The 21,928-nt window shown below is 40.0% G+C and overlaps 1 protein-coding gene and 3 long non-coding RNA genes across 6 annotated transcripts; 2 read left to right on the top strand and 2 right to left on the bottom strand.

Annotated features, from left to right (window-relative positions):
• Positions 1-35: 35 nt before the first annotated feature.
• LOC120289402 lies at positions 36-1,873 on the bottom strand. Of its 2 annotated transcripts, none has more exons than XR_005547374.1 (4): positions 1,789-1,873; positions 724-987; positions 461-546; positions 36-112 (listed from the first exon to the last, which is right to left on the bottom strand). It is a non-coding gene; the product is annotated as an uncharacterized LOC120289402 (long non-coding RNA). The 2 variants fall into 2 exon arrangements; XR_005547382.1 differs by having other exon boundaries at positions 850-987.
• Positions 1,874-12,026: 10,153 nt separating this feature from the next.
• LOC120291768 lies at positions 12,027-14,599 on the top strand. 2 transcript variants are annotated; one of them, XR_005549733.1, is made up of 3 exons: positions 12,027-12,889; positions 13,628-13,954; positions 14,535-14,599. XR_005549733.1 is itself a non-coding variant. In XM_039309500.1 (2 exons), exons 1-2 carry the CDS (start codon positions 12,644-12,646, stop codon positions 13,811-13,813), a joined length of 432 nt encoding a protein of 143 aa, XP_039165434.1. In that variant the 5' UTR covers positions 12,027-12,643; the 3' UTR covers positions 13,814-13,999. The 2 variants fall into 2 exon arrangements, 1 of the variants encoding a protein (XP_039165434.1); XM_039309500.1 differs by lacking the exon at positions 14,535-14,599 and having other exon boundaries at positions 13,628-13,999.
• Positions 14,600-15,849: 1,250 nt separating this feature from the next.
• LOC120292222 lies at positions 15,850-17,716 on the top strand. The gene is made up of 6 exons (XR_005549996.1): positions 15,850-15,877; positions 15,971-16,174; positions 16,578-16,702; positions 16,776-16,986; positions 17,087-17,214; positions 17,488-17,716. It is a non-coding gene; the product is annotated as an uncharacterized LOC120292222 (long non-coding RNA).
• Positions 17,717-19,219: 1,503 nt separating this feature from the next.
• Positions 19,220-21,528, bottom strand: LOC120286390. Its single transcript, XR_005549542.1, has 3 exons — positions 21,299-21,528; positions 20,542-20,699; positions 19,220-19,558 (listed from the first exon to the last, which is right to left on the bottom strand). It is a non-coding gene; the product is annotated as an uncharacterized LOC120286390 (long non-coding RNA).
• Positions 21,529-21,928: the final 400 nt, after the last annotated feature.

Raw genomic sequence — 21,928 nt, 5'->3', positions numbered from 1 at the left:
GTAGCTCTATGTATACCTTTATTTGTCTTCCTCCCACAAAGCCCCTCGACAGGAAGTTGGTCTCAAAAGATTCCCGTTCTTCAATTGTAAATCCAACACTTCTTTTATTTCCCTGGAGTCTCATGACAATCAGATTAATGATAGAAATAAGAAACATTAGACGTATTAAGAACTTCTGTTTCGGGATGCCAAACAGCCTGAATTGTGATTTTTATCAACCCCCCAACAAAAAAACCCAAACCCCCCCCAACAAAAACCCAAAACAAAATTCAGTTGTATGGAGGAAAAGCCTGATTACAGTCCTCTTCTCTGTTTTGGGGTTTTTCCCCTCCTTTTAAGTGGGGTGGGGGGCATATGGTGTGGCCAGGACATTGTCCTGTGACAGTTAAAAAGCTCATGCAAATTATTAATGCACCTAGTCAATCAAATGCAGAAAAGGCACATTGATTGTTTCCCTTACCGCAGGGCAGGATCATAAATGTCTATTTCCTGATGGGCACAATTCAGATCGCCAGTCAAAATCACGGGTTTCGACTTTTCAAGTTCCTGTGCAAGCACAAATTTGAGTAAGAGATGAAACAATATTGCAACAGAATAAAAATAGTCTATTGGAAAACCTTTATAGGTTGTAGAATTGATCCATGATATGGTGAATAATGACTCCAGAACAAAAGTCTAAATAGCTTTATCAAAAAGCAAAAGGGCTACATAGTGTTGACATACTTTATGTAGTTACCAAGAGACGGATCCCACTGTAAAATCCTATACGTCTGACATAAATAAGCAACATAATTAATGAATCATACTTGAAAGTGTGTAACAGAGTAAACCGATGAAATAGATTGATACCAGTCTTCTCAGGCCATCACCAGAATTAGGAACATAACCGCTCAAGAGATAGAACGAATCAAACTCTGCAGTGACAAGCCTTCCCTCAGAATCATGATCTGATATGCCCAGACCATATGTAACTGAAAGGGGCTTTATCTGCACAAAAAAAAAAATTACTACTAATAACCTCAAAAATAATAATCCAAAAAAGCCAAATGTAGGAGAAAACCAGAAGGCACGGTATCCACCTTACACAAATTAATATAGAGAAAAGGTAGTACTTTTGCGTTTCTGACATACAAAGTGCAACTCATGTCGATTTTATTATTCATCCAACATCACTTGAGATGCTAATTATATCTCATGAGCAACTTAACTGATCATTGGCTGTGATCTTTATTTAAGATGAGAAGCATTTCATTCGAATAGACACAAAGCAAATGGACTAACCCTACTACAAGCATATTATTTTATCAATTAACTAGATTAAAACACCAGAATATCTATACAGACTCCGACATTCTCAGTCAAAACATGACAATTCATTGGGGTCAAATGCACTCGCTGTAACAAATCAGAATGCCTCTGAACTGAAACAGTAGGTAGGGAGCTAGTCCTTCAACCCAGTCGTTCCGTGTACTCTTCCCACATGCTTTACAATAACAATTTACAAGCCTTAGAAACAACCATAGAAATACAAAAAAGGACTTACAGGTTTCATTATCATTTTGAGAAAAAGCGTGATGCAAAAAATTTCATTTTCATAAACAAATTGCTCTTTGTTGAAGGCAAATTCTCAAGACCTCATGATTTTCCATTAGTAATATTCACTTCCTTGCTCAATAATCTCCCTCGCAAGCATCAAATAGAAAAACTTGATTTTTGCTTACTGTAAAGTTACGCAGGAAACACAATAACGACTATCACACGCGTGCAACTAAAACAATTCATCCCCACCTCGATGTAGCTCTCAATTCGTGAAATGTCATTGCCTCAATTTTGGCCGGGTCATTATTAGGGAACATGACTTCACCAATGCTTGCATCGGAATTTTTCTGCAGAAAAAATGAATGCTAAATGGTCAAGTCCCCAAAACACAGGTGGAACGATAGGTTCGATTAAAAGACAATACCTTGACATGACTTTTGGTAGAACTAGGAACTGAAGCCATCAATCCTTTCGATTTCTGCCCTTTCTTGTCCTCAGAAGTCGCCGCCGACTCAAGCGTCGACGAATTTGACACGCCCCTTTTGGACACCATTTCGCTCGCTCCGAGCAAGACAATAGAATGACCAACCTAGAATCTCGGAGCAGCCACAAAGCTACAACGTGTGAAAAAGTCAGCAACTTTTTAAGGAACCAAAGCAAGGCTTAGCATCACAGAGCGAAACCCAGGATTCGAAACTGCTGTCGCGTTGTCACTTAGCTTTTGCTGAAGGACTGATCGAAGTGAAAAGGGTAGTCATCTAGAAAGAAAGACTATAAAATTCACGCTGGGTTCACGCAAAAATGAGAGGTACCCGGACGAACCTTAAAGAAGGGGTGGCGAAACCCTAAACCCTAGTTGAAATGCTTGCCTCATGGATGAAAGAATGCACATATAGACACACTCAGAGAGAGAGGCAGTACGGTGTTGCTGAGCAAGGAAGAAGAGACACAGCATGAGGGCATACCCAAGACCTCACCGAACCACGAGGGAAGAACCGCCAAAAGCAGTCGTGGGAGAGGCGATTGAAATTGGCCATCGGGAGAGAGCGCGATTTAGGAAGAAGTGCGCCGAGAGAATGTAGTGCAGCCCTGAGATGAGGCTATCAAGTGGAGAGAAAAGGCTGTCCTTATTAGAAGTATGCCCTAAATTAACTAATTAAATTAATAAAAAAAAAGAAAAAAGAAAGTAAAGCTTCCTGCATGTGCACGAAGCGTAATGGTCAGCGGTTGCTGACCATCATGCCAAGATCGTGCATGAGCGGTTGCTCATGCACAATCGTCCGCTATGGACGATCGGCAACGGTTGCTGATCGTCCATCGATCAGCAACCGTTGCTAGTCATTTTTATTATAAAATGAACGAGGGACGAAAGTTAAAAGAGGCTGTTGAAAAACAGAGAAAAGAGTCAGTGTGGTTTTGGTTTTGTTCGAGAGAAACACAAGCGAGAAATCAGTGATGCTTTGCTGAAAATAAAAAGCAAAGTGTGTGCGTGTTCTTGTGTCTTTGAGGCGCTAGAAAGAAGAGCGTTATCTCGTTCAGGCTGTGACTATTATACATCAAGAATACGACGGATTCTTTCCACGTGATTGCTAGCACGATCGAAGTGGAGAATATCCGAAGGTTCTCTCTTCCGTTCGACGTTCGTTGTTGGTGTGTCCGAACTAGAGGTCCGACGCTTGTGGGACTCGAATTGTAGAACATCCGAACCGACTCGTTTCAAAGCGCGCTTCAAGAGGTAATTCGTTTAACTTCCTTTCATGTTTAGATTTTTGATTGAAACGCACAAACAACGCCTTAGGAGAATCATGTGTAAAATATATATTTGTTTCCGCTGCGTTCATTTTGTTAATTTTTCTTATACATGATTCATGAAACCCCAATAGTGGTATCAGAGCCAACCTTAGGCGTTTTTCGTGCGTTTAATTGATTTGTAGTTCAAATATATTTTTTGTGTTCTAATGGCCAATTTATTTTTGTTAAGAGAATTGGTTTTCTTACTTTTATGTGGCCTATAGAAGTTGATTAATTTATGTGATAAATTTAATCAACTAAGCAAAAATTAGAACTAAATCAATTTTGAATCAAAATCCATAACTTGTTATACTTTGTGTTTATATTCTACAAATGATATGCAGAATTTTATGCATGCCTTCCAGAGCTTTAAATTTTGAATTTATGGCTCATAAGGAAGGGTGGTGATCATGGAAAAATCCCTAAATGTTGTGATCGTTGTATGGATGAATGTATGATGATTACAGGTATTCTTTTTGGGAATGTAATTATTAAATGGAGGCTGCGTCCTTCCTTTTATATTTATTTTTATGAAATGTAATTTTAGTATAGTTTAGTATTTCAATTATTGATGTAATACTACAAGAGAGAAGGAGCCATTGGAGGAGCCATTAAATCGGTGAGCTCTCTGGGCCCGGTCTTTGAAGAGTTCAAAGATTGAAGAAAAAGTGAAGAGCAGGTCCATATTATTAAAATATTAAAATGGCTAAATGGGTCTCTTTGGCTCGAGACCCATTGAACCATAATTCCATGATCACCACATAGGATAGATATTATGTGATATCTATTTATTTATTGTGTTTATGATATCGTGCATGTTAAACCGGTTAATGTGCAAAGTAAGACCGTTAATAACGACCCAAATCTCCTTACAAAGAATATTAAGTCGAAATGGGTTTCGGACTCGTGGCCTTCCATCGTCGTGGTTTGATCCAATATTATAGTGGTTAACTAACCGTTATGGATACATAGGGGTTAATTACCATTTATAATATTGGACCACTCCATTATGCATATGATGCTGTGGGGTTGGAGCCAAATGATTTCCAATAACTGTTAGGTGAGGGAATCATTTGTGTTTTCAATACTTGCATGAGACGATGGGCTAGACTTAACTATGATCATGATGCCAATAACTGTTAGGTGAGACTTTTATGGTCTAGAGGCTGAAGTTATGATTGGGACTCGCATATGATGCGTTGAACAAGCTGGTTCACTCACTAAGTTCATAGGACACCAATAACTGTTAGGTGAGGTGAACTTTGGGCTAGTGGGACTCCAATCCCCATTAGTAATCTTTACCCAACAAAGATTACCGCTTCCCATCTTAAGGAGTATGGGATTCGAATATAAATTTAGTGGGAGGATCTATTTCATTTAAAGGCCAAAATGAAATAGTTACATTGAAAGATACAACGGCTAACAATTTATTTTCTGCAACAAATATATTATTACTCTGAAAATGGTGACCACAAACCCACTCGCTTCTATACTTGACAAGAATTGTTTGACTGGACCCAATTTCACGATTTGGGTGAGGAATTTGAGAATTGTTCTCAATTCAGAAAAAATTGGGTATGTGCTTGATGAAAAGATGCCAACCTCCTTTCCTGAGGGTGGGACCCAAGAGGAGCGTGTTACTTATGATAAGTGGCGTGATGATGACTTAAAAGTTAGGTCATATATGCTTGCTTATATGAATAATGAATTACAGAAGAAGTATGAATCTATGGAAGATGCTGGGTCGATTATTTTGCACTTAAAGGAATACTTTGATAAGAATGGTCGAACCTCTAGATATGAGATATCTAAGGCATTGTACCGTATGAGGATGGCTGAAGGATCATCTGTTAATGATCATGCTTTGAAAATGATCGGCACATTGAAGAATTGGCTAGGCTGAATCTCGTTATGGACAATGAGTTAGCTGTGGATTTGATCCTCCAATCTTTACCCGATTCCTTCTCTAGTTTTGTCCAAAACTTCCACATGCATAAGATGGAGAAAACTCTTGCTGAGTTACATAGCATGTTGATAGTTTATGAGAAGGAAATGCATAACACGAGGCCAAATGTAGTGGCTATGGCTAAGGCTTCTTCTTCAAATGGTAAGACCATTTTAAAGAAGAATAAATGGAAGAGGCCTGCCAAACTTGTTGTGCAACCAAAACCCATGATTGATAAAGGGAAATGTCATTACTGTGGTGTCAAAGGGCACTGGAGGAGGAACTGTAAGAGGTACCTCGCGAGCTTGAAGGTCAAGCCCAAGAACCGACCTTATGAATGTATGGTGTATATGCTTATTGAAACCAATCTTATGGTTAGTGCTGAATCCAGCTCATGGGTTCTAGATTCTGCTACAACTTCACATATTTGTATGTCTTTGTAGAATATGGAAATAAGCAAGATGCTAAGGCGAAATGAGATTGTCCTGACGTTTGCCAATGGAGCAAGAGTTGCTGCATTAGCTATAGGGACTTTTCGTTTATGTTTCCCTTCTGGACATGTAATGGTTTTAAAGAACTGTTTGCATTATAAGAATGCTGTTAGGAACATCATCTCTGTACCTTGTTTGGGTAAAGAGAATTATGAATTTTCTTTTGCTGATGATGTATGTTCTATTTATCATAATAGAATATGTGTTGGTTCTAGCTTATTAACCAACAATCTTTATACCATTACAATGTCCGGTAATGCGATTACCAATGTCAATAAGCAAAATAGAATTGATATAAATGCCATAACTAATAAACACCCTAGAGACGGTCCAAATAAAAAGTATGTTTGGCATCTCCGATTAGGTCATATTGGAGAAGACAGAATTAACAAGTTGAGTAATGATGGATACATTGATCCTTTAAATTTTGAGTCATACTCGACTTGTGAGGCATGTCTTCTAGGAAAAATGACCAAAGCGCATTTTGTGGGACAAAGTGCGCGAGCTGCTGACATATTAGAATTAATACATACAGATGTATGTGGACCAATTAATGAAACTGCTAGAGGTGGTTATAATTACTTCATTACCTTCATCGATGATCAGTCACGGTATGGTTATTTATACCTCATGAAGTATAAATCTGAATCCTTTGAAAAGTTCAAGGAATTCAAGGCTGAAGTTGAGAAACAAACAGGAAAATGTATTAAGGCTCTTCGATCAGATCGAGGAGGTGAATACCTTAGTACTGAATTCCTTAGTATTAAGGCTCTTCGATTAGATCGAGGAGGTGAATACCTTAGTACTGAATACCTTAGTATTGAAAAGTTCAAGGAATTCAAGGCTGAAGTTGAGAAACAAACAGGAAAATGTATTAAGGCTCTTCGATCAGATCGAGGAGGTGAATACCTTAGTACTGAATTCCTGGACTTTCTTAAAGAGAATGGCATTTTATCACAATGGACACCTCCTGGAACTCCGAACATAATGGTGTATCTCGAACGAAGAAATCGTACTTTATTAGATATGGTACGGTCTATGATGAGTTACACCGATTTGCCAATATCCCTTTGGGGATATGCCCTTGAGACTGCTGTATATATACTGAATAAAGTGCCGTCCAAATCTGTTCCAACTACGCCCTATGAGATATGACATAGTAGGAAACCTAGTCTTAATCATATTAAGATTTGGGGTTGTCCAGCTTTCGTGAAAAAGCTGAAAATGAAAAAATTGGAGGCAAGATCTGAACAAGGTCGCTTCATTGGATATCCAAAAGAAACTCTTGGATATTATTTCTATTTTCATTCAAACCAAAGAATTTTGGTATGCAAGCACGCTTCTTTTTTGGAGAATTAGTTCGTCCAAGAAAGTGGTGCTGGGTGGAAAATAGTCTTACAAGAAGAAAATAATGAAGTATCAAACAACCAAGTTTAGATACCAATCTCTGATTCAGTGGGAGCTTATGATACACAACCTCTTAGGAGAACTGCGAGAACGTCTCGCCCACCTGCTCGTTATAGACACTCGGTTGATCATATTGAACCATTATTCATTGTGAATGATAGTGATCAACCCGGTGATCCTAAAACATATGAGGAGGCGATGTTGGACATCGATTCTGGTAAATGGCTAGAAGCCATGAAATCCGAAATGGATTCAATGTATTCCAATAAGGTATGGACCTTGACTGACCTGCCTGATGGTATTGTACCAATTGGCTGTAAATGGATCTTCAAGAGGAAGATGAATGTTGAAGGTCAAATTGGAATTTACAAAGCACGGCTAGTGGCGAAAGGATATCATCAAAAAGAATGAATTGATTATGACGAAACTTTCTCACCTGTGGCCACGCTAAAATCCATTCGGATTATGTTGGCTATAGCTGCACACCTTGATTATGAGATATTTCAGATGGATGTCAAAACGGCTTTTCTAAATGGTTTTCTTGATGAGGACATCTATATGGAACAACCACATGGTTTTGAATCCAATAGTGAAAAACAGAAGGTCTGTAAGCTTAAGAGATCCATTTATGGACTCAAACAAGCCTCCAGAAGTTGGAACATCCGTTTTGATGAGGTAGTCAAATCGGTTGGCTTCATCAAAAATCCGGATGAACCTTGTGTATATAAGAATATCAGTGGGAGTGCAATTGCATTTCTGGTTTTGTATGTCGATGATATACTTTTGATTGGAAATGATGTACTAATGATATCATTGATAAAACTATTCTTGTCACAGAAATTCTCCATGAAAGATTTAGGAGAGGCAACCTACATTTTAGGTATCAAGATCTATAGAGATAGATCAAGACGATTGATTGGCCTCTCACAATCTACGTACATAGACAAAGTGTGAACATGGTTTAACATGCAATGTTCCAAGAGAGGATTATTGCCTTTTAGGCAAGGGATCCGTCTTTCTAAGGAGATGTGTCCCAACACTCCTGAAGAAAGAGAGCGGATGGCAAAGATACCATATGCATCCGCTATTGGAAGCATAATGTATGCTATGCTATGTACTAGACCGATATTGCGCATGCTGTAAGTATTACTAGCGAGTGATATTAGTCGATCCGGGAGAAGAGCCTTTGGATAGCAATCAAGAATATTCGTAAGTACTTGCGAAGGACTAAAGATTTATTCTTGATATATGGAGAAGGATAATTTAAAGTTGTAGCTTCTACGATTCCGATTTTCAATCGGATCCTAATGATTATAAGTCTACATCTAGGTTTGTCTTTACATTCAATGGTGGTGCGTTAGTTGGAAAAGTTCCAAACAAAGTATAAGCGCTGATTCCACCACCGAGGCAGAGTATGTAGCTGCTTCTGAAGCAGCAAAGGAAGCCACTTGGATGAAGAAGTTTATTTATGAACTTGGAGTCATTCCTTCAATTGAGCAACCGATCACATTGTTTTGCGACAACAATGGGAAGATAGCTCAAGCTAAGGAACCAAGGTCTCACCAGAAGTCCAAGCATATTGAGAGACGCTTCCATCTCATTAGAGAAATTGTTGGGAGAGGTGATATCGCCTTGCAGAAAATTGCCTCAGCAGAAAACGTGGCAGATCCCTTCACTAAGGCCTTACCTCAGTCTTCTTTTGAAAGACATATTGACAAAATGGGTTTGAGGTACCAGACAAGTTGGCTTTAGGGCAAGTGAGAAATTGTTAGATGTATGCCCTAAAGTTGCTATGTAATAGTTACATATTAGGGATTTCAGTTGTACTTTCATTATTATTATTTAATTAATGGCAATGACGTATTCATTCATTTGTCCAATTATTTTATATTAATGAATGATTCCATAAGATCAGTTGCAACTAGACCTGTTCTTGAGACGTCAAGAATATATGTGACCGGTTCATAGTTAGACTGAATCTTTAAATTGTTCCCGGTCAATGGATTATTGAGTGGATATTAATAATCCTATTGAGGCCGGTGTGTTCTTAACTTCGCCATTAAGTATTGGATACTTAAGGGAATGATGAGTCACATGTCATTGGGTATTATGATGCCTGAGTTAGAACACGGGTGTTTGTATTAGACAAATTCACTGAACGTGACGCATATGGAATGATTAGCGACATGGAAGCTTTTAGCGTGGTCAATGTCTAATTGTTCATGCTTTGGTCTTGTGTAAATAATCCTTAGACCTGAGGCACCGTGTTAACTTGTGTATCGAACAACTATGGTTCACGGGTGCACATAATGCCGGGTCGTCGATCCGTCTTTATACTTGATGGTCATAGTTTGTTCATATACGAAGTTACACGTGTGCGCAATATGGAATCTGTCTCCTTGTTATATGCAAGGTATGATAATGATGTCCTATGCGATCTAATTGTGACACTGCATTGAAATCCTCGGCCGGGGTTGTAACCGAGAATAAATTGTTTATGTATCGAATAAAATGCATGTCAATTAGATTTGTGCATATGATCGAATTAATGACTTGACAAATATTCCATAGTCTTTGTTTGATCGGGACATGGTAAGACAGAGGGATTGAATTACACCTTTGTAGCCAAAGCTGACGGGTTCATTATGTTCTTAAAGTATTCACACTATCTGGGTAGCCATGACATATTGCTAGATGTCAATCGTGGCTTGTAGGACCTAAAAGATTAATCGGGACAATTAATTCTTTTGGAAGTACTAATGTGTTAGTACAAGTCTTACTACCAGCTTAGTGATGAACCTAGGGATGTCACACACCATAAACAATTAGGATGACGTGGAACAAGAGAGAAATATTATTGCAAATGTGTTTGCAATTACTGCAATCGAATTGAGTTAATTTGAAATTAAATTAAATGAGATTTAATTTAATTTAATTTGTATTACAGTCACGAGCCTACTTGCATATGATGCACACGCATGCCCAAAGTGGATATATGTTAACATACCAAACAAGTTGGCTTTAGTGCAAGTGGGAGATTGTTAGAAGTATGCCCTAAATTAACTAATTAAATTAATAAAAAGAAAAAAGAAAAAGAAAGTAAAGCCTCATGCATGTGCACGAATTCGTGCACATGCACTGGCGTAATGGTCAGCGGTTGCTGACCATTATGCACGAAGCATGGATGGTTTGCTCATGCACGATGGTCGTGCATGAGCAACCGCTCATGCACGATCGTCCGCTATGGACGATCGTCCATCGACGATCGTCCATCGATCAGCAACCGTTGCTGATCGTCCATCGATCAGCAACCGTTGCTGGTCATTTTTATTATAAAATGAACGAGGGACGAGAGTTAAAAGAGGCTGTTGAAAAACAGAGAAAAGAGTCAGTGTGGTTTTGGTTTTGTTCGAGAGAAACACAAGCGAGAAATCAGTGATGCTTTGCTGAAAATAGAAAGCAAAGTGTGTGCGTGTTCTTGTGTCTTTGAGGCGCTAGAAAGAAGAGCGTTATCTCGTTCAGGCTGTGACTATTATACATCAAGAATACGACGGATTCTTTCCACGTGATTGCTAGCACGATCGAAGTGGAGAATATCCGAAGGTTCTCTCTTCCGTTCGACGTTCGTTGTTGGTGTGTCTGAACTAGAGGTCCGACGCTTGTGGGACTCGAATTGTAGAACATCCGAACCGACTCGTTTCAAAGCGCTTCAAGAGGTAATTCGTTTAACTTCCTTTCATGTTTAGATTTTTGATTGAAACGCACGAACAACGCCTTAGGAGAATCATGTGTAAAATATATATTTGTTTCCGCTGCGTTCATTTCGTTAATTTTTCTTATACATGATTCATGAAACCCCAACAGTCCTTGGGAGGGAGCGACGGTCATTGAAGGAATCATTAGACTTGATTCGTCGGTTGCTCGTGGTGGTTCGCTGGTTGGAAAGATGGAGGGTGGAGAGAGAGGGAGTTCGTCGGACAGAGAGAGCTAGGGTAGAGAGAAGGAAACAGAGGAAGGCTCGCGTTCTTTTTTCTTTTATGAGGAGAGAACCCGGCCATTCAAGTGAGGAGAGAAAAATTTTGAGCGGGAGAAATACGCAAATTTTGAGCGAGAGGAATACGCTGATTGTCCTTTCTTTTGGAGAAAATATTGGGTACCCTAACAGTGCCACGTCATCAGTGCTTTGAACCATTCAGGCGTCGACACCTGTCCACGGAGCCCGCCACATCCGCTCACTCCATCTTCTGCGCTTCTGTCTCTCTCCTCTCTCTTCTCACTCTTCGAAATAACTCTCGGCTGATGACTCGGCTAGGCTCGGCTCGGCTGACAGTAGAAAGCATGGGTAATAAATGCGCAACACTCCCGCTTAAATTGGGTACCCTAACAGTGCCATGTCATCGGTGCTCTGAACCATTCAGGCGTCGACACCTGTCCACGAGGCCCGCCACATCCGCTCACTCCATCTTCTGCGCTTCTGTAGAAAGTAGGGGGAATAAATGCGCAACACTCCCGCTTAAAATCTCTCTCCTCACTTGAATATTTTCTAGGCTCTCTCTCTCCTCATGGACGAGCTGCACTTCCTCAGTTTCCTTCTCAGCGCGTCCCACCCCCTCCGCCTCCGCCCCCCTCTCGCCTCCCCCAAAAAGCCTCGCCGGTCATCTACCTTTGGCACGTCGCCTCCTCCAAGAGCCCCGCCAGTCGCAGCTGGTTCCGGACCACCTTCGCCTCCGACTGTTTCCAACGTGGAGATCGAGCATAAGGTTTGTGCTCGCGTTGGTCTCTCGGCAACTTTAGGGCCTCGATCTCGTTCCCGAGCGGCGCCAGGCTCCCCGCCGTCGACCAAGTGCTGTCCCTGTCGCTGGCCCTATCGGTCGCGAGGGAGATCTCAGTAGACCTGGGCAGGGCCGATGGCGCGGCGAAGAAGGAGAGGCGCGGGCTAGAGGGCTGGAGAAGGATTCCCACTCGCTGTGGACGAGGTACGTGGACTGGCTACACCAGCACTGGAGCTAGGGCTTTTCCTTGGACTTGAGCCGAATCGGGTTCACGAACAAGTTCGTGGAGAAGATGGAGCCTCGGTTCCAGGCCGCGTTCAAGGCGATGGAGGAGCTGGAGAAGGGCGCGATCGCGAACCCGGCCTGGGCGAGGGCCGCATGGTCGGGCACTACTGGTTGAGGAAGTCGGAACTTGTGCGGGTCGGATTTCCCGTGGGAGCCTCTGGCGCGACGAAGATGGCCTTCTCTGGATTCGTTGACTGAATCTTCATCGGCTGATCATGGCGACTCTTCCTCTTTCAAGGTAATCTTCTCTTTCAGCATCGGGTCTCGGGTTTTGGGTTTGGGTTTGGTTCGTGTTAATCTTTTATGATGAAAATTGCTTATTTTGATGATCGTGCAATTGTCGGCGAGGAGGGAGAAATTCTGATCATGGTAGGTTTGGGTACTTTGTTGGTGGTTGGAATTTGAAAGTAGGGATGGAGGGACTTTTAATGAATTGGCATGCCGAGATGGCCGAGCAAGCTGCGTTGGTTGTTCAGCACGTCGAGCAATGTCTGTTTTCCGATTCGCTCGAGATCAGGGACTACCTAAAAGCGATCGAGCACTTAAGCTCTATGCGACTCGGATTCAAGGACGTCGAAATGTTTCTGTTCAGGCCGGAAGTGAATGTGCTGCTGAACTTGGTCGGCTTGCATTACTGCATGCACTGGCTTGAAGTGCCAGTAAGCAACTGTTTACTTTTGGGCACCGAGGAAAGACGCACATAATGCCAAATGGGCATTTTGCTTTCAATTACTGTCGTTGAGCAGACTTTGATGTTTCGGCTTTGCTAGAATGTGGTGTGTAGAACTTTTGAATGGTGCTAAAATGTCCAGAAACAAAAGCAGGAATTTGTGTTTGTTATGGCTGTAGCATTTTCCTTCTCCTCTTACACTGGGGGAAAGATCTCTTCAGCAAGTCATCTCATCTGTTGGGAAAATGAAAGATTGTGTATATGGTATAAACCTTTCCTCGCAAATATTGTGCATCACTCTATGAGAGAACTTGCTTTTTGAAGATTGTATTTGTGTCAGTCTCAAATTTTGTCAATCTCAAAGTTGATATTTATAGCTTGATTGTTCGTCTGGCCTCTTATTTAGCTACATACTGCTGAAAAGAAGAATGATAAATGAAAATTTTAAATTTGCATACTATACGTAATGCCCTGCCTTTGAATATGAGTTACTTGGTTTTGATTTGTGGAATCGCACCATGCAGATGAACAGATATGGGCTAATCATAATGGGATTCTTTACTAATTTGCCTGTTGATTTCTGTTTTGTTAAGGGTAGAGGTCTCATTCTGGCTTGTCAGTTAGGAATATCACTCTATCATTATCCAATGCATTGAATCATGTCACAGAGACTCCGGAGATTGGTTGGAGTTTACTCCATGGTGAAATAATCATAGAAATTTTGCAGGCTGAGTATGTCATGGAACCGCTTCAGAATATCAAGATCTCACAACATCAAGTGAGTGTCAAATGGTGGAAGCTTGGCAGATTATTCTATGGCTTCCGAATGCGAGACGAGTCTCATTCTCGGTCAGTTTCCCTGCAAGATCTAGCATTGCCTCAGGAAAATGAGGTCCTCAGCGTGCTTCATTGAGGTGCCATTCCTGAGGTCCTTCGCGTCCAAATTTCCATATTCCATTCTGCTAGCACTTCCTGGTCTTTCCCGGAGCGCGCAAGTCTGTGATCAATGATGATTGATATAGACATCTGGTTGTACCATAGAAGTATGATCATGGTATGTACTGGTGTCTAAGAAGATTGGGGTTTGTGCATGTTAGTGTGCATACCTGTTTAGTGTGCATAGCTGCGGCCTCATTTTGTCATGCATGATTGCCATCAAACTAGTTTCATTTTCTATCAATAACTGCTGATTCCTGGTTAGTTTTAGCACATTCATCAACTGAGGTAAGAGTGGAACGATATACAATGCCTGCATCAACCTATAGATTTTTTGCTTGTGGCTATTGGTTAGTAATTCGTTTTTTCTGTCCCATGCCAGCATATAGATACTTTATCTTGCTACAGAAGGCCCCAACCCACTACCCATCCAAGGTTTCTTGAATGTGTTATAAATTATTCTGACTATCTGATTTGCCTGCCTGGGTGAAAGAATCAACTTCTTTTATGTAGAGAGTTCTGGCCATAGGAAAAAAATACACACATATATGTACATTTATTTTGTGTGTGTATTTACATACATATACAAATTGGGCATTGATTCGATGCAAAAATATTTCCTTTTTCACATCCTTATTCCTCCAGTAAGTGGGGTTCTCCATTTACAACATGCTCACTCTTTTTCTGATTTTCTTAAGCTGGAAGTCAGTGGCTATTATCACAAGTTGTGGGTATTATTGGATACCATCCTCAAAGCAATGGCAGTTTTTACAGTGAAGCCAGAAAGATTTTCTATGATCAAGGTAATCATGAAATTTATGCTGCAGAAAGAAGCTTATATCAGTTCCTGTGTATCAATAATCTTTCATACACTTGGTTGAGGAAAGCTAGATAACTGCAGGCCAGAAGCAGCAACTACTTTTTACATTTTTTTACTTTTGTTATATGATCTACCAAAACATTTGCATTAGTTCCTATAAGGACTGCAAAATATTTTTTTTTGTGGGGGCCATCAGGAGTGCAGAATAATAGGAGAAGCATCCTGTTATGTGGGTTTTTTATTGGTGGAAATTGCAGATACTTCTGCTAATTGATCTAAAAGCTCAAGGTATTACGTGAAGGAGTATTTTATTGTTTAAATGTTTCAACACAACAACCCCACATGCATAGGCTAAACTTTGACCTAAGACTGAGATGTGGAAATTGACTACGATCGGGGGGCTCAGGAAAGGTTTGTCAGGACCTATTATAATACCATGTTGAAAATGCAGGACCATGTAAGTTCAAGCTATTAGATGGAGACATAACTTAAAATTTTAAAATTCTAACAAGTTTAATGTATTGAAATACTTTAAGAAATGTTGATATTATCTTTGCCTTATTCATACTCTCAAAGTGCATCTTGGCACAAAGTGCCATAAACTTGACAATCCATGTTCTCTTCGTGATCAAATAGCTTGGAGAAGACCAATTAATTGTGAACTCTGGTCAACTTTTCTCAAGAAGCTTCCACGACATTAGGCAAAAATGCCAATCATTTTGCAGAGTAATGTTTTTACCTGGTCATATAATAGATTATTATTATTTCGAGTACGCCGAATCTAATCAGGAAATCTCTTTGTACATGACTAAGTCGTGAAATTGCAAAGGGTCCAAATACACTTTGCTGATTCAAGCAATACCTCTTAAAAAGAGCCGCCACTAGAGCAGTAGCTTCCAGATTGGTTCTGTTATGCTTTGACCTAAAAAACGTCATAAAGTAATCTTATTTGTCAAGTTTCCTGAGCTATGTGCCAGCTGCACCAATTACTATTAAGACTCATCTTTTATTGTGTTCCAGGAGAAGTTGACAAAAAGTTATCAGAATTTCAAGTTTGATGAGCCAAGATATCATGCCTCATATTATCTCTCTTTAATATTAAATGACTATTCATGGCCTTGGGAGGAAGATCTAGAAATACTTGAGATCCTTCAGCCTGAAGACCTTTCTCGGTTTGCACCAAGAATGCTCTGAGAGCATTCTTAGAGTGTTACATAGCAGGTTCAGTGATTTTAGAAGTTATTCCTTTCTTTTTAAAGTTGACTCTCTCATATTTGAATCTTGATCTACTTTTATTTTGTCATCACTCACTAGGGAATATAGAGCATGATGAAGCAGAGTCAATTGTTCATCATGTTGAAGATGTTTTAATGGTTCTCATCCTATATGCAAGCCTGTGCTCCAATCCAGCTCATGACAAGCAGACTCGTCACACTCGATGAGGGTGTAAGTTCCATCTACTCAACTGAAGGCCTAAACTCAAATGATGAGAATTCTGCATTGCTTCACATTATTCAGGTACTTTTACTCAACAATATTAATGAAAAGAACAAATTTCTCTCCGCATAACTTTGTCATGAAATCTTCTAGCCTGTCTTTTGCCTGAATAGACGTTCAAGATGACTCCTAGCCTAGGCCACCTTTGATCTGCTAGTATGTTTCTCTGGGTATGTGAGGCTGTGTTTTGCTTGTAATTTTGGCCAAAAATCTATCTAGTGACACATTGCGCATGGTTTACCCCCTTGGGATGGTTGATTTCTGACTCACCAATTCACTTTGAGAAAGTATATGTTTGTACATTAGCAAAGACAAAAAGTTCATCAGATTAGAAGCATTAAAAATCATGGAGTATTTCATTTTGGTAGGTCTACTTAGTCTTTTTCTGTATGTATTTGATTACAATCCCCATGGATAATTGCAGATCCATCAAGATGACATTACTTTGAATGTACAACTTCAGCTTTTGGCTTTTATTGCATGGCATGAAGCCTTCCACCAGCTCAGAACAGTTGAGCAACTTGGTTATGTCTGTTTGGTCACACATCGGTAAAACCATTTCATTTCTCCTTTCTTCTCCCCAGATATGTGTTCTGCTAATTATTCTAAGGGTTTCGTGCAGATATGACCTCGGTGTGCATGGCCTGCAGTTCACTGTTCTGTTTGCTGTGAAGGTATACCACAAGGTTCTCTGTGTTTTGACTGCCTCATCACATTTAACTCCTTCACTTTGTTAATCTTAACGGGGTCCAAAGTACATCGACACACGGGTCCAGAGCTTTCTTGAGTCTTTTGAAAGTAAACTCCTTAAGATGAGTGAGGTTGATTTCAAGGTGAGTTGTTTCTCCCGTGTTCCATAATGAAAATCATGTCAGCTTGTCAAATAATTTTTAAACCATTACATCAAACCTGTGGAATTTCTGCCTTTGACAGAGCCATTTAAACACACTAATTGAATCAAAGATGGAGAAGGACAAGAATTTGTGGGAAGAATCTGAGCGTCACTGGGAAGAGATAACTAATAGAACTCAACTTTCCTATTTGATCGAATAGAAACTGAGGTACAAGATATTGCCTCTCTCTCTCTTTCTATTGCGGACATAAAATCCTAGTCTTCTCAGTAGGGACTGAGCAAATCGACACTATTTTTCATCTACTGTTGGTTTCGCCTACATTCATCTTCTGCTTGATCTCTTTTTATGGAACTAAAGTTACCTGTATACAATTGGCAGTATGCCCTCTCCCTCCTCTCAGCTGAAATTGCCTAATTTATCTTCATGAAGCTGGACATGCAAAGCAATTCACAAAACTTCACTTCGTTTGCATTGCACCAGGTCGCAACATTAAGGAAGCTGGCAAAACAAGAATTGATAGCTTTCTTCAACGAGCACATACGAATTGGAGCGCAGGAAGGTGCTTAGTGTACGAGTTTATGGGAGCAAGCATACATCAAATTTTGAAGTGGATAACAATGAAGCAATTGGACCAAACACAATACGAATAGATAACATTTTCAGCTTTAGGGCATCGCAACCTCTTTACGGTTCACACAAAAGAGGGTATGAACATATGGAAGTTCATAGCAGTTCTAAACGAGCTAGAAATGAGGATCTTGGATAATGTACTCCTGAAACATTTCTCCAAAATCTATACTACCACGCCACACGCCACACTTGCCCTGTGGCATTTGTACCTTATAGCGTTTTAGTGTTTGGTGTGTGTAAATGACTAAAGGTATTACTTGGAATTTTACTAGATGACGGAACACAAGAATAGGTGTTTGCTCCAGCTCAATGTTCCTAACCGAGTGAGCAAAACTGTTGGTGTTGGAGTTGGGGTGTAATGCATATACGGATCTATACCATTGAGAGTTTCATAGCAAAACAAGCTATGAGAATTTTCAAATTAAAGAATGTCCTAGTTGTCAATTCTCTGTAAAAGCATACTTGCTCTACAGTGAAATGCTGGCTCTTCCCACCATTAAGTACTAGAGGCATCTGAAAATACCGAGAGCTTGGCCCCTCGGCTCCATAAAACATTATCTGACTTGTTCAGAGCACCGATAATGTGGTCCCTTTAGGGTACCCAATATTTTCCCGTGAAGCTATTAGATTGGCTTTGTTTTTCCACACGTGATGCGCCTCAAAATCTTTTTTTGGGGACAAAAGTTGCCGGATGCTTGAATGAGTTATGCATCCGACGCATCACGTGTCGCTGACATGGCGTACCATGGCAAGTTAGGTGATCTTATTACGTTCATCGGTATTCAAATGAGAATGACGCGATCGTAAGCATTAAGCGCAGGTATTCGAATGAGGATGATGCAATCATAAGCGTTAAGCGCACTCTGCAGCTTAAATATTGCATCACGAAACTCTTACTTGGTATCCATAGACTTAGTTGATATGGGATTATAGTAATGAGGCTCTGACATATGATTTCATGGCAATTTCCACGCCTGTGCACCAGAAAAAAAAAAAAAAAAAAAAAAAGGTTATCTGATGGCCATGTATCTTACGGATGCACAATCACTTTTCTTTAATTGGTTTGTTTTATCGCATAACGTTTGGTTACCTCCTGCAAACCCCACTACTAAACAGGAAAATCGCATGAATCAGAGAGGATGTAGGCCTAAACTTGAGATGTTAGGTCTCCATAATCCCCGATTAGAGCACATCGTAGTGGATTTGAACTTACTCCAAGTCCTCCAAAGACAAAAGGAAGCTGATCTCCTCGAGTTAAGATTAGAGTGCCAATAGCAGCAATTCCCTAGCTAAAGGGCCGTCGTAAGTGGCTAATATATGCCTCATCTCTATAACAGTCACTTGGCAGATTGAGTCAATACAGCAAGCTGTAAAGTGAATGAATGAATGAAAATCATGACATGAGTTGAGTGCCAGAGATGAGGATGGGGAGTATCAATATCATAAGAAAGCGTATTCTCTTTGGCGTGTACTGATAAGAGGGCAACTATCCATTGCTCCTCCTGTCAGGAAAAATCTACCACCTTCCAGCACCAAATCATGTCATATGCCATGTTCAAATAAGAGACTAAGATGAAGACTATTAGGCAAAAAGCTACGGAAGATAACTAGAGCGATTAATTGATGGCTGTTATGCAGCAGACCATATACATGTGAGACTGTAAGATGGCCGATCAGTGACTAGCTCCACCTATTGCTGTACAGCATACAATGCGCCACATTGAGGCAGCCCTGGACTTCAGATAGTCAGCTCCCAGAAGCTATGGACGGAAGGAGAAAAGAGAGGCTGGTTCGAGTACTTCCGAGAGTTCGTCAAAAGGTCCGCAGAAAGAAAGCTCCATTTTCCAGTATGTACTTGAATTGGATCAGAAGATATCTACTTAATGAATTATGAATACACGTCCAAAAGGGAACCTTTCCCCTGCAAAACAACACCAAGGAACCGACATTGTTACAGAGTATATAATGTATGTTTAACATGCAAAATGCATGATCTTTTCCGAGTTAGAAACTTAGATGTGCAGTTTCGAGTGAAGCTTTCATGCCCCCTACATAGACACGTAGCAGATCAGGCTCATAGACGGAACATCAAGCTTCAGAAGACGGATACCAAGAAGCATAAGCCTGGCTTCCCCCTCCTCAATAGTACAAATGCTGTCTTGGACCAGTACTTCGTCAGTGCAAAACCCCAAGTGGATCCACACAGAAGATTGAACATCTAATATATGTAGCCACATCTCTTTTTGGGCAGTGGAAAAAGTTCATTTTACAGGGGAACACAAAACTTTCTGAACAGTGGCACTAAAAGAAAAACCAAACAACAGCACAGCAAATAACACCACTTCGCTGACACATCATTTAAATGGGCAATGAACAAGACAAGAAGTTTGGAAACCAAAAAAAGCATATGCCTGTCCTGTCAAGGTAGATGGTGTTTAAAATAACCCAGGATAGATAATTAACGCATCATCATGATACTTTTATCTGAACAAGAAAGAAGATTATTGGCACAGCACGAAAAAGAGAAGGTACAGAATAAGAAAAGCACTTCCACTGATTTCTTCTAATTAACATTGTTGACAAATTGATATAACATCAAACTTCTTATTGAAGAAGTATATCGATGTGCATGATGCTAAATGGAAAATTTTCACATCCACGAAATGCCGTCGTTAAAAGAACAACCAACCAAACAACCCAAACTCTTCAGTTTTAACAAGCTGATACATTTTCTTTTTAAAGAATTGATATGCTCATAATTACCTTCTGATCATATCTCTAAAACTGGCTTCAAAGTCATTCTCCAACAGAAGTTTTGACATGACACAACCAAGAACAGATTCTGATACCAGAAACATCTCATGAAGCACCTTTTCTATTTAAATATATTGAAGTGAAAAATACCTCTGGAAAGATGCCACTAATTCTCATAATTCCATGGTTGCGACAAGGAAACCTCTGCAGTTGATGCTTCAAGTCCTTTTTTGTCATGTATAGCACATTTGAGAATAATATATTGCGCAGTAATACTCATAAAGAGCCCGTGCATATACCTCCTTCGCCTGCAAAGGGAATGAGGACATGTCAGGGATCATGCTTGGAAGACGCAACGAGCGTTAAAGAAAGGAAAGAGAGAGCATTGGTTTTCTCATTGGTTACCGACCAAAAAAAAAAAAAAAACGTTTTTGAATTTTCTGATAGTACCATAATAGCATGTAAAGAGTCACACCAGCTTAGTCCTTTCACAATAAAGATTATTGATTTTCACTTCGAGCAAGAAAAGAATCTAAAAATGGAAGACCTAAAAAGATCTGTATAAATACCACTGCATTGGCTTCTCTATGCAAATTTTCTGACATCACTAAAACAATGCCGATACTCATTGCCATCCAACTATTGTAAATCAAACCAAACTCACAAGAACAAAAACATTATACAATTAGGAATTCAATTATTTTAATTTAGAAGAAATCTGGAAAAGTAAGGTAGATATATTCCAAAGAGATAAAATACACACACTAGTCAGTTGCAACAAGTAGTGATAAGGACCTGTTCACAAGTCAACATAAGCACCAATAATATTTGCTATAGAAAAGCATAAATGGATAGACTATATATTAGAAAAGTTAAGGCATATCAGGGTAAAGTAATAAGGAGTAACCTCCTCAAAGTCGTAACAGGTGGAAGTAACTTCATTGAATTTAACTCCGGTCCAACTGATAACCCAGCACCGTGGAAAGTAATCACTCTTTTTTCACCAATTTCTTTCTCCACCTGTAAAGTTGCACCTTATGAGACAGAATAAAGATGTTACAATAAGAGATACGTACATCATGTAGATTCCCAAACCTGGTTGGAGGTGGCTGAGAGTGCTAGTATAAACACCTAGGGGGTGAATAGGTGTTTAAGATAAATCTTGGCAAATATATGCGGAATAAAATAAACTTCAAACAAAGGAGTTAAGGAAGAGAATAAGAACACAAGATTTATAGTGGTTCGGTTTAATTCAAGCCTACGTCCACTCTCCCACGCTAACAGCCTTCTTGGCTGGATTCCACTATGCAATCAACAAGAGATTACAACTTTGAGTGTAAACACTTAGTAGATCACACTATCTCACTAAGGCACTCTTTTGGTATTTCTCTCACGATCACAAACTTCGAGTGTATGATCGAAGGTCGCTCAGACTTTGGAATTATAAATTCTACACTCCGTCTCTTACTTGCTCATCGGTCCTTCATCTCCTTAAATACTCCTTCACTTCCAAACTACCCGTTGGACAGTATCTTGA

The sequence above is a fragment of the Eucalyptus grandis genome, chromosome 1 (genome assembly GCF_016545825.1).
Source record: "Eucalyptus grandis isolate ANBG69807.140 chromosome 1, ASM1654582v1, whole genome shotgun sequence".
NCBI classification, from domain to species: Eukaryota; Viridiplantae; Streptophyta; class Magnoliopsida; order Myrtales; family Myrtaceae; genus Eucalyptus; species Eucalyptus grandis.
Note: the sequence above shows the minus strand (reverse complement) of the source record. Positions and strands in the feature narration are given on the sequence as shown.

Excerpts from the sequence above, each read along its gene's own strand:
- LOC120291768 (XM_039309500.1), top strand. The coding sequence starts at position 12,644 with ATGGAGGGACTTTTAATGAATTGGCATGCCGAGATGGCCGAGCAAGCT. Across the intron at positions 12,890-13,627 it reads TGCACTGGCTTGAAGTGCCA|GCTGAGTATGTCATGGAACC; the intron begins GTAAGCAACTGT and ends GAAATTTTGCAG.